The sequence below is a fragment of the Physeter macrocephalus genome, chromosome 3, assembly GCF_002837175.3.
Source record: "Physeter macrocephalus isolate SW-GA chromosome 3, ASM283717v5, whole genome shotgun sequence".
NCBI classification, from domain to species: domain Eukaryota; kingdom Metazoa; phylum Chordata; class Mammalia; order Artiodactyla; family Physeteridae; genus Physeter; species Physeter macrocephalus.
In genome coordinates this window covers 22,851,105-22,864,084 of record NC_041216.1, presented here as the reverse complement: position 1 = coordinate 22,864,084, position 12,980 = coordinate 22,851,105, and the positions used below count along the sequence as shown (strand labels likewise).

The 12,980-nt window shown below is 45.2% G+C and overlaps 1 protein-coding gene across 2 annotated transcripts in view; it reads left to right on the top strand.

The window, feature by feature from the left end:
* PDPN (podoplanin) overlaps positions 1-4,520 on the top strand; it is a 28,342-nt gene extending 23,822 nt beyond the window's left edge. The window contains exons 5-6 of one of the 2 annotated variants that reach the window (XM_007104825.4): positions 522-627; positions 1,190-4,520. In XM_007104825.4, the coding sequence (XP_007104887.1) occupies positions 522-627; positions 1,190-1,196 (113 nt within the window). In that variant the 3' untranslated portion in view covers positions 1,197-4,520. Of the gene's footprint in view, positions 1-521; positions 634-1,189 lie in introns of both variants that reach the window. The other variant, XM_007104824.4, reaches the window with a different exon arrangement.
* The last annotated feature ends 8,460 nt before the right edge of the window (positions 4,521-12,980 follow it).

Sequence of the window (12,980 nt, the reverse complement as noted above, 5' to 3'; positions counted from 1 at the left end):
AAGATCCCACATGCCGCGGAGCGGCTGGGCCCGTGAGCCATGGCCGCTGAGCCTGCGCGTCCGGAGCCTGTGCTCCACAACGGGAGAGGCCACAGCAGTCAGAGGCCCGCGTACCGCAAAAAAAAAAATTTAAAAAAAAAAAAAAAAGAAAATAAGCAAACTGCAAACGAGTCTATTCACTTAATGACAGCTATGGAAAATGGTGTCATATCATAATTTATCATTCCTAAGAATGAAAATAGGGGCTAATTTAGTAGCTGTGTGTACACAAATGCTACCCAGTAATTAACATGAAGCCACCTAGTAGGAGTGGTACGCTTGATAGATCTTGAGACCCAGAAAACTTTCCATTCATAATATGAGATTAGAATAACCCAACATTTCTCCCTTCATAAGTCAACTCCCACTGAATACAGGAGAAACAACATAGAACATCATTTGTTATCTACAGTGGGCCAGTGGCATTGTTTATTGCTGGTGTATTGTTTATCTGGGGCTTATGCTTTTTTTCTTCTCATCAGGTGGCTCGTCAACAGTGACCCTGGTTGGAATCATAGTTGGGGTCTTACTAGCCATTGGATTCATTGGTGGAATCATCATTGTGTTTGTTCGAAAAATGTCAGGAAGGTACTCGTAAGTAAATATCTTAGGCCCGTGTGATAGGTAAATGAGAGTAGCCATTTCCAACCTTTGAACTAATAGAAACCTCCAAATAAAGGTCGTGTTCAGAAGCCACCAACCTCCGTCAGCACTACATCTGAAGCTTCCCCAGAAGAACAGGTGTCTACCTGGGGCCTTATAAATTTCCGAGAAAGTGCCAGAGTTGGCTCTTTAGTTGGCTTCCATTGAGATCTCACCAAATTTGACCACTTGTCTTAATTTTGCAACTAAGTGAACTTGAACGAAAACCCATCTGTTGGGGAGATAATATATGATTGGGTGGGGATATTCAACTGGGGGGGGTCGAGGGACACAATTAGCAGTACAGTTGCAGATTTATGTGTCTGGAAATGCCCGGGAATCTGACCCTGGGTGTGAGGCCAGGCCTGGAGGAGGGATGAGCAGGGAGAGAAGAGCTCCATAATCCAGAACTGGAAGGCGTAGACAAAGGACAATAGGGGCAGTGACTTATTACTAGTCACAGTGCCAGTAAAAGAAGTGACTGTCACCTTTCTCTTTGTTTTCACAGGCCCTAAAGAGCTGAAGAATTGTGCCCTCCTGCCAATATGTTTTAAAAAAGAGAGTTTCCAACTCCCCCCACCCATGCCTGAGCGTGTGGAGAAGATGACCCGTGGAAATGCTTCGCCACTGCCCTCAAAATCCACGGTGATTCCTCCACTTGCCAAAAGTAATGGAAGGAAAGAGTATTCATAAGACTTGCTTCTCTAAGCATTTGTCTTTTGAAAAAAAAATGGTTTTAATATAAATTTTGTATAAGATGATTTAAAAGACAAAACGCATAGAAAATGGAGCAAAACTATGTCATCTGATGTGTAACTAAGGTAGACAATATAATTCAATCGATGTTAGAAACTGAAATCATGTCTTTGTTCTGATTGTTCTCTCTTGTTGTTAAAATGCAAAGGAATTTGCAAATATTTACACCAATGGTGTCCTTGGGTGTAAAGCTATGTCAGTAAGTGGCATAAGCATTTTGCAGTTTCTGATCTGTTGAAATGTATGCATTCCAGTCTAACTGGGTCTGTTTTTAAAGCCTGATTTGGTGTGAATAATCAAGTAGAAAATCTAAACTTGCGTAATATGTAATGAGCAACTGCCTTTCACTGGTCTGGGTAAATCATTTCAAAGGTATCTATTTTAGATCATAAACAGAAGTCTGTACTTTGGGGAAGGCATTTTGTGTCTCACAACAAGGGCACTGGCGGGGTCTCTGTGCTCGGCTGCCTGCTCCAGTGACGACTTTATGAAACAAAGGTTTGCTTCTACCTGCCCCCTTCCACTTCCCTCAGATGATGGGGCTCCAGAGCTAAAGGGGTGACCTTCTCTCTTCCCCATGACACAAGTCCTCCAGATTGGCTCCTTTGCTCTGGAATATGAGGATCTCAGCCCTGGATGCTGAGGAGGCTGTTGAAGGCCCAACGGTGCCAGAGGCTCAGGTGTTCCAGAAACCAAGAACCACAGTGATCCCCAAACCCTGTGTGTGCCTCTGAGAAAGAGAACCTGCCAGTTTCCTAACATTTACTTTCTGCCTCGGAAGAAAGATATGGGAATACTGATTTTTAAAACACAGCTGGATTTAGAGACTTTATTTTAAAATGAAAGATATTTCTGGTCTTCATGAGATCCCACATATTTCTGTGGGGTCACCATTGACGGTTCTGTATTGGCACCATCCAACTCAGGACATTTCTCCCTGTAAGTCAACTGAGTTCTTTCTCCTACACAAAAAATTTTTGTACCGAGCAGATGCTATATCACAGTTGTGGTCGTACAGTTCTGATAGCCTCTAAACTTGTACGGGTTCATAAAACAGGAACAAGTAAACTATCAGTCTACTTTGGCATGGCCTGTTCCTCTGTCTTTCGCAGTAATGTGTGGATGTAATTTTAAACAGTGTGCTCTAGTGTCGCTCAAGTCCAGCTGGTCCACCAGCCCAGGTTCCACGTTTGAACATCAACTGATGGGGAGAAGGGTCTTTGGAAGAACTTTATGAATCTCTTAAATATCCTCTGTATCATCACTCAGATTCCTGAACAGGAGTTGGGAATAATGTTCGTTTCATCTTTCCTATCCTCTCTTTTTTTTCTCTCACTGTGAAAAATAATAGTCAACCCCAAGTCACACACTGGACCCATCACCTGCTGGGACAGGACTGTGGGTTTCTTGGTCACATCTGTGTTGATGTTCGATGCGGTGTAGACATGTTTTGAAATAAAACAGATGATTGCGTATAACAATGAGTCAGACTTTGACTGGCAATCTTGATCAAGTCTGGATCACCCCTGAGAACATCTCCGTATAAAATTACACGTTATATAAACATTCGCCTCTTGACTTGATTGGGAGTGAAGTATAAATGGTTATAGGAAGTACATCCATGGGAAAGAAATGTGACTCTACATTTCACCCAGAGGTCTGCCAAAGTGGGGAGGTTAAGGTCAAGTGGAGGAATCGGAGGAGAAGTGGTACCTTGGCACTACTTGCGCTCTCTCTGGTCACAAAGGGTTAACGAGGTTTTGCCTGGCTTCTGATTTCTCTGCCCTGGGGACAGGAGCCACGTAAGGGAGCAGGTATACCTTGCCCCTGCCAGTCCTACCTGGGAACCTGACCTCATGTGGTTAGGGCTCGACCACACAAGGAAGAGAATAACCCCTGTGAGGGTTTTCCAACTACCTATGGCCTGGGATGCATGTTGCTCCAGAATTCCTGTTCCTGGGACATCTCACTGCTCCTTGGCCCTCAGCTGCGAATACTGCACGGGATCTGGAGACTGCCGTGGCCAGGCCCTCTGCCTCTGCCCCTCTGTCAGTGCATCTACTCCCACCACCTACTCTGCCCTGTATGGATTCCAGTGCCATACCCTGTGTCTCTCCCTGCCAACCCCACCCCCACTCGTAAAGGTTGGATGCTAAAAGCAAGAGAGCCACTCACATCATGCCTTCCTCATAATAAATACTCAGTTTCTGTTAAGTCAGGGTTGTTGAATTTGCCAGATGTCAGGAATCCTGGTGCCTGTTTCTAAGTGGTGACACAATGGAAAAGAGCAGAATTCGGATGCTTTACAGCTGTAGTACCTCAGAGGAGTCGAATGATTTGGACTACGGGTTCTTCATGGAAATTTCCATGAGAGGACTTGAAAGCATCCCTTTTCCAGCAGAAAACTAACCATATCCACCTAGTCCCCCAGACCCTCAAGGGAACTGGGCCCTCGGCTACATCAAGTGTAAATTTATATTCCCTTACACACTGCGCGCGGGAGATGACTAGGAACTAATGGAGCTGCCAAGGGCACTGGAACTTGAAGGAAAAAACTCCATCCTCCCTTCCATCAGAAATGCCTGGGGACCAAGCAGTGCCGAAGTTAACTGTTTGTGCCATGTTAAAGCCTCTTTTTAACGCCTATTGTTTTTTCTTTCAACCTGGGAGAACTAATCCAAAACCAGGACTTAGTTCTGCTTCACGTGCTGTCTTTAATGAACACGGAAAGAACAAGTAACTTAATCCCTTACTCTCTCCATCTTTATTTTGATTCATATTGATTTAGTATTCAGGGCTGCTTGTGATAAATGCTTTGCTGGGGCCTGATGCGTATTCTGACATTGTCTGCTAATTTAAACTTTGTTTGCTAATTTAAAGTCCAGGGGAAGTAGGAGAAGAATTTCCCTGAGATACAGCTGGATATTAGCACATACACTTGGAACAACAGTTATCCACCCGTGAGCATCAGGGAACTTGGCGTTCCCTGAAAGACTGCATTTCTCTTTGCTCCTCCTGAAGCTTAAAGCCAAGTTAGCATGTACAGTAGATCCTGGGGCTTTTAATTCGATAAATACACAGTATGTAACCACAGTTTCATGGACAATAATGCAGACTAAATGTAAAATCTTGGAGTAGAATAATAAAGACTGTCCTGCTGGTGTGAAGAATGTGAGATTTTTGGCCCATGGGCCCAGCACACATGGATCCGCCTGATTCAGGCAAAGTGCCAGCCCGGATTCACTGAACATTAATCCTCGGCACTTTTCACTCTCTCTGAGGGGTCATTTTATCAGACACGGACGCAAAGCACCCAGGGCTCTCTTTCTGCATCCAAGGGCTCCAGGCCACAACACGGAGTCCCGTGCATTTTCCTGAGACCTCTCCCCTCCCACGTTTTCTTTCCTACCCGCTTCTTTCCACTGCCTCTAACTCCCCACGGATGCTCATGTTTGAGAAAACAATCCCATACCAGTCACAAGAGGGATGTTTCTGAAGTGATGGTGAGCCTCTGGGTGCTACCAGAGAGGTTGCCTGAAATAAGTGCTTGAACAACCTAAACCACTTAACAGCACCCTGTGGGTAACCTCAGGAAGGCAAAGAATGTTCTGAGTGAAGGGAAAGCTTGAGCCTTCCTTCTACTCCCCGCCCCGCCTTCCACACAGCACCTGGGCGTGAGGCTGAGTCTGTGGATGTTTGTCCAGCAAGAACCGGAGGCAAAAGACACTCACAGGCTGACAAGGTGTTTGGGGCTGCTGTAGAGATATACCCTGGTGAGCCAGGAATAATCTGTTTGTTCATTCATTCATTCAACAAACATTTATTGTCAGTCCCTGTTCTGGGTACTGGGGATACATAGTGAGCAAAATCGACAAAAATCCCTGCCTGCGTGGAGCTTTCATTCTAGTGTGGTAGACAGACTGTACCCAAAATAAATAGGTAAATCAAAGAGCATGTGGAAAATTAGAGAGGGGCAGAAGCAATGGAGAAAACCAGAAGGGGAAGGGAAGGGGAAATGCAGGACGGAGGGACCGCAGCATTGCATCGGGCGGGGAGGGAAGGCATCACTGAGATTTGAGCAAAGCTCTCAAAGAGGGGAGGAAGGGATGTCAAATGGGCATCTGGGGACAAACATTCCAGGCAAAGGGAACATCAAAGGCCCAAGGCAGGAGCATGTTTGGCGTGTGGTAGGGAATGCAGGGAAGCTCAGAAGGCTGGAACAGAGTGAGGGTGGGGACAGTGGTAGGAGATGAGGCCAGAGAGGTGGGGGGCCCATCTAAATGGGAGTCATTGGAAGTTTCCAAGCAGAGGAGTGGCATAATCTGAATTATATTTCAAAACAATCACTCTTGCTTCTGGTTGGGAAGTAGCCAGATAAAAAGCCAATGTGATCATCCAAGCAAGAGATGATGGTGGCTCAAACCGAGGTGATGGCAGTGGAGGTGTCATGAGGGGGTCTGCTTCTGGTTCTATTTTGAAGAAAGTCAGCAGAATTATCTGATGGACTGGACATGGATCTGAGAAAAACAGACAAGTCAGACGACTCCAAGGATTTTGAACCGAGCAATTGGAAAATGGATCTGCCATCAACTCACGAGGGAAGGCTGTGGATGCTGAAGGTTTGGGAGAGAAGAGCAGCTCTGTGTTGAACCTGTAGAATTTGAGACGCCTGTTTAGAGATCCAAGTGGAGGTATCTCAATCAGGCACCTGGGTGTACGAGCAGAGCTTAAGCGAGAGATGTGGCTGGAGACATAATTTGGGAGTTGTCAGTACTGAATGACAATGTTACTGATGAGATCACCAAGAGCATAAATAGAAAAAGCCAAGGCCAAGATCAGAGTATTGGTGGACTCCAAGATTAAGAGGTCAGGAATAGGCAGAGAGATCACCAGAGGAGTCTTCCACCATCGCTTGGATGACATACACCTCTGGATGAGCTATTTCCTTTTGTTCTCATTTATACCATCGAGCAGCCTCTGATTAATAGTTCAGCTCTCCAAGTAGCTTAATGCTGGGATGGGGGTGCCCTTGATAAGGGACACAAACATTCCCAACACTGGAAAAGAATCTCACTCGTTGAAAATGACCAACCTGGCGTGTGGGGGTATAAATCAGTTTTTATAAGTTTGACTGGTATGAGTTAAGCCCCAGAACCACCTCAATTCTTATGTACTTAGGATTTCAGAATTATGAATCTGAGGACCAGATCCTTAGAGAATGATACCCGCATCGACTTACCACGGCGATGAAGACATCCAACTCTCCTCCCTACACAGCACTTCTGTTATAAGTCCCAACAATTAGGGTGCCTCCATGACCTCCCACAATCTAGCTTCCACCCACCCCATTGACTTGCTCTGACCCAGCTTCCAAATGATCCCCCGTTTCTCAATGTCAGTGGCCTCTTCTTGGTCTTGTCCTCGGCAGTGAGCAGCCGTGGTCAGCCCTGTGGACCCCCTTCTTTCTCTTGGTTTGCCTGCCGTGCTACCAAACCAGTTGCCCCTCCTGGCCCTCTGCCTGCTGCTCCACTGGCTCTTTTTCTTGTCTTTGTTTCACCCTTTTCCTCGCAGGCATACCTAAGGCTCACTTTTCACTCCCCCCTTGGAGAGCTCATCTACTCTCACGGCTTCAACGAGCAGAAGCTCCGGGAAGGCAGGCGTCTGTTGGGTTCCCCGCTACATCTTTAGCCCCTGGAGCAGTGCCTAGGACATAGCAAGGGAGCAATTCTTTCACCCTTTAGGTATATACCACCACCTTTCTGGTTCAGATCCTCCAGCAGAACCTTAACACTACTACAAAGTTAAACATCTCCCTGATGCAATCTGATCTATATTCCATGAGTGGTATCTTCCCAAGACATCATTTTGCACATTTAACCACCACATTCTAAAACTGTTCCAATGGCTTCCCACAGAATAACTTGATATTCAGGGCTTCCACACTTTATCATGGGACCTATATCACATTTGTACAGCTAGGGCGGTAGAGAGGAAAGAGCACGGTTCTAGACCCAGATGGCTGTGGCTTTGGTTCCAGGCTCTGCCACTTCCACTATGGAGGAAATGACTTAACATTTTTATGTCTTTAGGCTCTTTTGATTGCAAGGAACAGAGACTTACCCAGGTGTCCTCATTCAATGCTATGTATTCTGTGGCTACTTGTGAAAACATGGGCGACAAATCCCATGGCAACCCCCAAGCAGTGGCAAAGCTTGACCACAAGGAAGTGAGAGTGTTCTCAACAGTGCTGGATTCTGGATTATCTTGACACCTCCGTCACTGCACTGGACAGTTTTCATTTGTCCCTCTGAGTCTATTCTCCACCTTACCTCACCTGGCTCTGTGACCAGGGAGGCTGACCTAAAGGGACCAAATTCCCTTGTCCTCTGGGTTTTGGTTGGGTTTGGCCAATTAGAGGCACTGAGAGGTGATTTGGGGGCAATAGAAGAGACAGGTTGGGGTATTTATTCTTCTAGCTCCTTCCCTGCCAGACTAATAGGTTTCTGGTGGTTGCGTTTCTCTATCAAAAGCCACAGCTCCTGTTGGATGGAGCTAGAGTTCTGGCCAGGTTCCAGTAACCAATCCCTGCTCTTGCCTGTTCAGGACTGCGAGTGTAAAGGGCCTCGCATGGTTGCTAGCCCCAGGTGTCTTACTGTCCCTCGTGCGTTTCCTTAACTATGTTGCTCTTGGTAAATTGCCCCTTTATCCAACTCTTCTCCATCCTCCTTTTGAGGGTGACATATGTTTCCTGCTGGGGCCTTGACTGGTACAACCACATGGGTGTCTTTTATGTCCACTATTAGGATGATTCAACCCTTCATTTTCCCTGCCACTACCAACCAACAAACTGATTCTCTACTCTGAGCGTCTATTCTCTGCCTCCTGGCTTCTGCTTATTTACAACTTGCAGTAACTCACAACTCAAATGACTCATGGGCCAGTGCTGTCCCCCTAAACACACCCACCCCCTGCTTCAGCATCCCCTCTCTGTGTGTTCTCTCAGCTTTGGTTTCTGCCACTAATGGACTCATTCACTCTCTATTTCCAAGACCGCTGATGTCCAAGGGAATCTGCTTAGCCTGGCTATTCACCGTTGTCCTGGTGGGTCAGAACTTCCTGTGCCAGGCCTCATGGGTCACCGACCACTGTAGGTGCCCCCACCCCCAAGCCATTGCCTGTTCCTTGTTGGCAAGGGTTGGTTCTGGAAGGAAGAGCATGGAAAAACCATACGTTTCTGAGCTTTACTATTTTTTATGTGGAAAATAATACCTACATCCTAGAGTTGTTATCAGCCTTAAAGGATATAATGAATGTTTAGGGCCTATCTGAAGACACAGCTGCTGCTCAATCGTTAGCGGCAGTTATGCCAAAGACCACTTCTTACTTCTATTATCATAGCCTCATTTACTCTCCCAACATCCCTGTGAAGTAGGCAAGACAGAGATTATTCTCATTTTATAGATGGCAAAACTGAGGTTCAAACAGTTGCCTAAAATTACAGGGTTACAATATGCCCGAAGCATCAGCAGGGATCTGGTGTCTCCGGCCCTCCTTTGTTTCCACATGTCATCTTTTAAAAGCAGTGTCTCCCTATCAGCTCAGCAGTAGTGCATTTTGAAAACACAATTTCTTCAGCCAGTGGAAAATAGGGAACTTATCTTTTTAAATTATGAAATATTTTAAACATGCAGAAAAATACAGAGAGTAATAACAAAACCCCATATACCTACCACTCAGCTCCAGCAAGCCCTAATATTGTCTCATATTTACTACATAATTTTTTTTTGAGAAATAAAAACTCGCACACATCAACCCTTGGGTACCATCCTGACATCGGTTTCTTCCTTCTCCTCTTCCCAGAGGGATCGTTCTCCCGTGTTGGGTGCATTTCACTGGGAAACATGTATATTTTTCTACTATTCTTATTTTATATGTACATAACCATAATCAAGATATAGCATCGTTGTAAATGTTTTTAACTTTTATTTGCATGGACTCCTTCTCTGCAACTTTCTTTTCCAACCACATTATTTTTGTGAGATGTATCCTTGCTGATACCCTAATGCATCTATGTAGCTGGTGGAGAGGGTAAGATTATGACTATACCACCATTTACTTATGCTTTTCCTGTGGATGGATATTTAGGATGTTTCTAAATTTCGAAGCTGCAAACAATGTTCTGACCAATGGGGTCATAATAAAAGAATTTCCATTTTTCTAGAGAGCAGAATTTTGACCCCTAGAAAAAATAAAAGTAAAAATGAATTAATTTTTTGGATATTTAAATATCCAGCCTTGACTAGGAATTACTTCGCGTCTATCTTATAAGTGTGATACTCATAGAAAGAAGGTCTAAATTAATTGGATTTAAACAGCCAGTAACTTCACAATGGTGCTTTGTCTCTACCCATCTATTTTCCTTCAAATGACCTTCTGATCTTTTTCCAATGTGAAAATATTGGAAGAAAAGTCATTTATTATTTCTTTTCAAAATGATAGAAATGTCAGCTACATTTCATGAAAACATTTTTGGAGCTAGTTATTTCTAATAAAAATACAACAGTGAATTTCAAAGTCAGCATTTTTTTAAGTACAAAGTGACATATCAGAAGTTGGAAGAGATGTTCTAACATGCAGAAGAAAAAGAATTTAAAAATATGAAATTGACTTCTGAGAAAAATCCTTCTAGTGACACAGAGTCCAAAATATTTCTGGCGAAGATGTCAAAAATGGAAAGATTTCATAATAGGCACCGTCTCTGAGGTGAAAAAGAATTGCTAGGCACACAAAATTAAATTCAACATTTTCCTCTTTTAAACAAAAAATAAGGAATTCTTGACGTTGATTGGGAATTTCTCCACACATCATTTTATCAGTATCATTTTCAGAAAGTAAGTGGAGCCATCCTCACCTGTAATGGGTTGAACTGTGGCCCCCAGAAAAGATATGCCCAAGTCCTGACCCTCAGTCCCTGTGAAGGTGACCTTACCTGGAAAAAGGGTCTTTGCAGATGTAATTAAGTTAAGGCTCTATCTCAAGATGAGCTCATCCTGGATTAACCAGGTGGGTCCTAAATCCAACAACAAGTGTTCTTTTTTAAAAAAAATAAATTTATTTATTTTATTTTTGGCTGCATCGGGTCTCCGTTGCTGCGCGCAGGCTTTCTCTAGTTGCGGTGAGCGGGGGCTACTCTTTGTTGTGGTGCGCGGGCTTCTCATTGCGGTGGCTTCTCTCGTTGTGGAGCATGGGCTCTAGGCATGTGGGCTTCAGTAATTGTGTCTCGTGGGCTCTAGAGCGCAGGCTCAGTAGCTGTGGCACACAGGCTTAGTCGCTCCGCAGCATGTGGGATCTTCCCGCACCAGGGCTCAAACCCGTGGCCCCTGCATTTGCAGGCAGATTCTTAACCACTGCACCACCAGGGAAGCCCACAAGTGTTCTTATAAGAAGAGGAGACACAGACAGAAGAGGTGTAGCACCGGGCAGAGGCCACAGGAAGATGGCGGCAGAGATCAGAGTGATGCCGCCACAAGCCAAGGAATGCTTGGGACCACCAGAAGCTGGAGGAAGCTAGAAGGCTCCCCAAGAGCCTCCAGAGTGAGATTCACCTGCAGATGCCTTGATTTCAGACTTGTGACCTCTGGAAATGTGAGAAAATAAATTTCTGCCATTTCAAGCCACCCAGTTTGTAGTAATTTTTTACAGCTTCTCTAGGAAACTAATACACCCCCTGAGTAACCCATCTGTGAGAGCAACCCCCCCCACTGCCCGTCCAGCCCATCCCAGATGGAAAGCGACACACACCTCTTCCACTCTGACCTTGAGCCATTCCCTTGATCCTTCCAAACAATGGCTTGGCAGCCACCATGCTTCCTTTGGGACAGATGTTACTAGACCTTCCCATACTGTCATTCCGATATTGCACTCATGTTGGAGGAATCCATGGTGAAAGAATTGTGACCTAGAACAATAGGCAAAGCCAACCCTTACAGGATGAGTGAAATACAAAGGTAGACCCAGCTGTACTAACCTCGCCGCCCTTCATGGTGACTAACCCTGAAATGCCTTCCTCACTCAACATTTCCCTTGAGTGGCCAGAAGCGTTTCAGTGAAAATAAAATCCCAATGTCTACTGAGTGAGCGTTCAACAAACATTCATTCAGCACCTCCTGTGAGTCAGGCACTGCCGTAGATGTCAACAGTGAGATGAAATTATTCTAATAACTCATCAAGTGTGCCAATAAAAATAGTCCTTTGGGTCTGTGGCTAAAGGAGAAACTCTCTGGGGCCCGAGAAGCACACTTCTTTCATAGATCTCCAACTTACAAAGAGCGATGGCATTTACAGGTTGCTGTCAGACAGCGGACACAAGGCAACACAATGTCAGACACGGTTGTGACAAAGTTAAGAACTTCTCTGGTGTCTGCTCACCTCCCTCCCCTTTGTCCACTCCTCTCCCCCAGGCTCCTAGTCTTGCCCCCATTGGATCCACCTAAAAGGAAAAAAAACAGAGTAGAAAGAACCATGTTCAAGGTCAAGGATGGGAAAACCTGACTTGCAGTTTACTCTGTAAAAATTAAAATGATAACACAGTCCAGCCCAGCTCATAACACTGCAGCTGAGGCAAATAGAAGGTGCGTGTGAAAGTGTTTTATAATTTTTAAATATACAACAGCCATATACACCAGCAATATACAACAGCCATAGGAGTTGCTATTTATTTGGCAACCATCACATCCAAGAACATGCTAGATTCTCTTACATGCGTACATCTGATCCTTACAACAACCCTGAAATGTGGGTATTACTGTTGCCTTTTTTAGATGAGCAAGCCAAAAGTTGGAATGGCTGAATTACCCAAGGCCACCCCATAGTGGGTGAAGGAACTGCAGTTCCAAATCCATGGCTCTTTTACTATATGCCACTGGGCCCCAGTATAAGGTATTATTATACCTGTAGCTCACTCAGAAGAATTTTTATGTCTCATCTAGAGAAATGAATTGTTTTAAAAAATCCAGGAATCAAAGGAATATCACCGATGGTGGAAATCAGGGACTGGGACAGGTAGTAAGAGAGTTTTTGAAGGGAGACCCTGCAGGGTGCCTGAAATCATGCTACGGAAGCACCACCTGCTGCCTGCATGCGCCTTCTTGTCTATGTCACAGACCTGGGATATGGCGTCATGAAGTCTTACTCTTTGCTGCGGCCCAACTCATGTGGCTACCTCTCCTGCTGAGGAAGTTCAAGTCATTGCTATGGTGAATTCAGCAGTCATAAAGCCATGGCAGTAGCACAGACCGATGGCCCTGCTCATCACCCACACCCCACACACAGGGCCACCCAGAGCTCAGGTGTAAGGCACGTAGAGCTTTGGGTGCCTTTGACATGATCCCATCCTCCAGGGGAGGGCCTGACAGAAGGAGATGGCGGATAGTAGTGGGAGAGTGGGGAGGGGGTGAGGGAGGTTCTGGGGAGGAGAGGTCACCTTCCTAGGTTTGGGCTCAAATTCCACACCTCACAGCCCAGTGCCCAAAAGTGTGATTTTC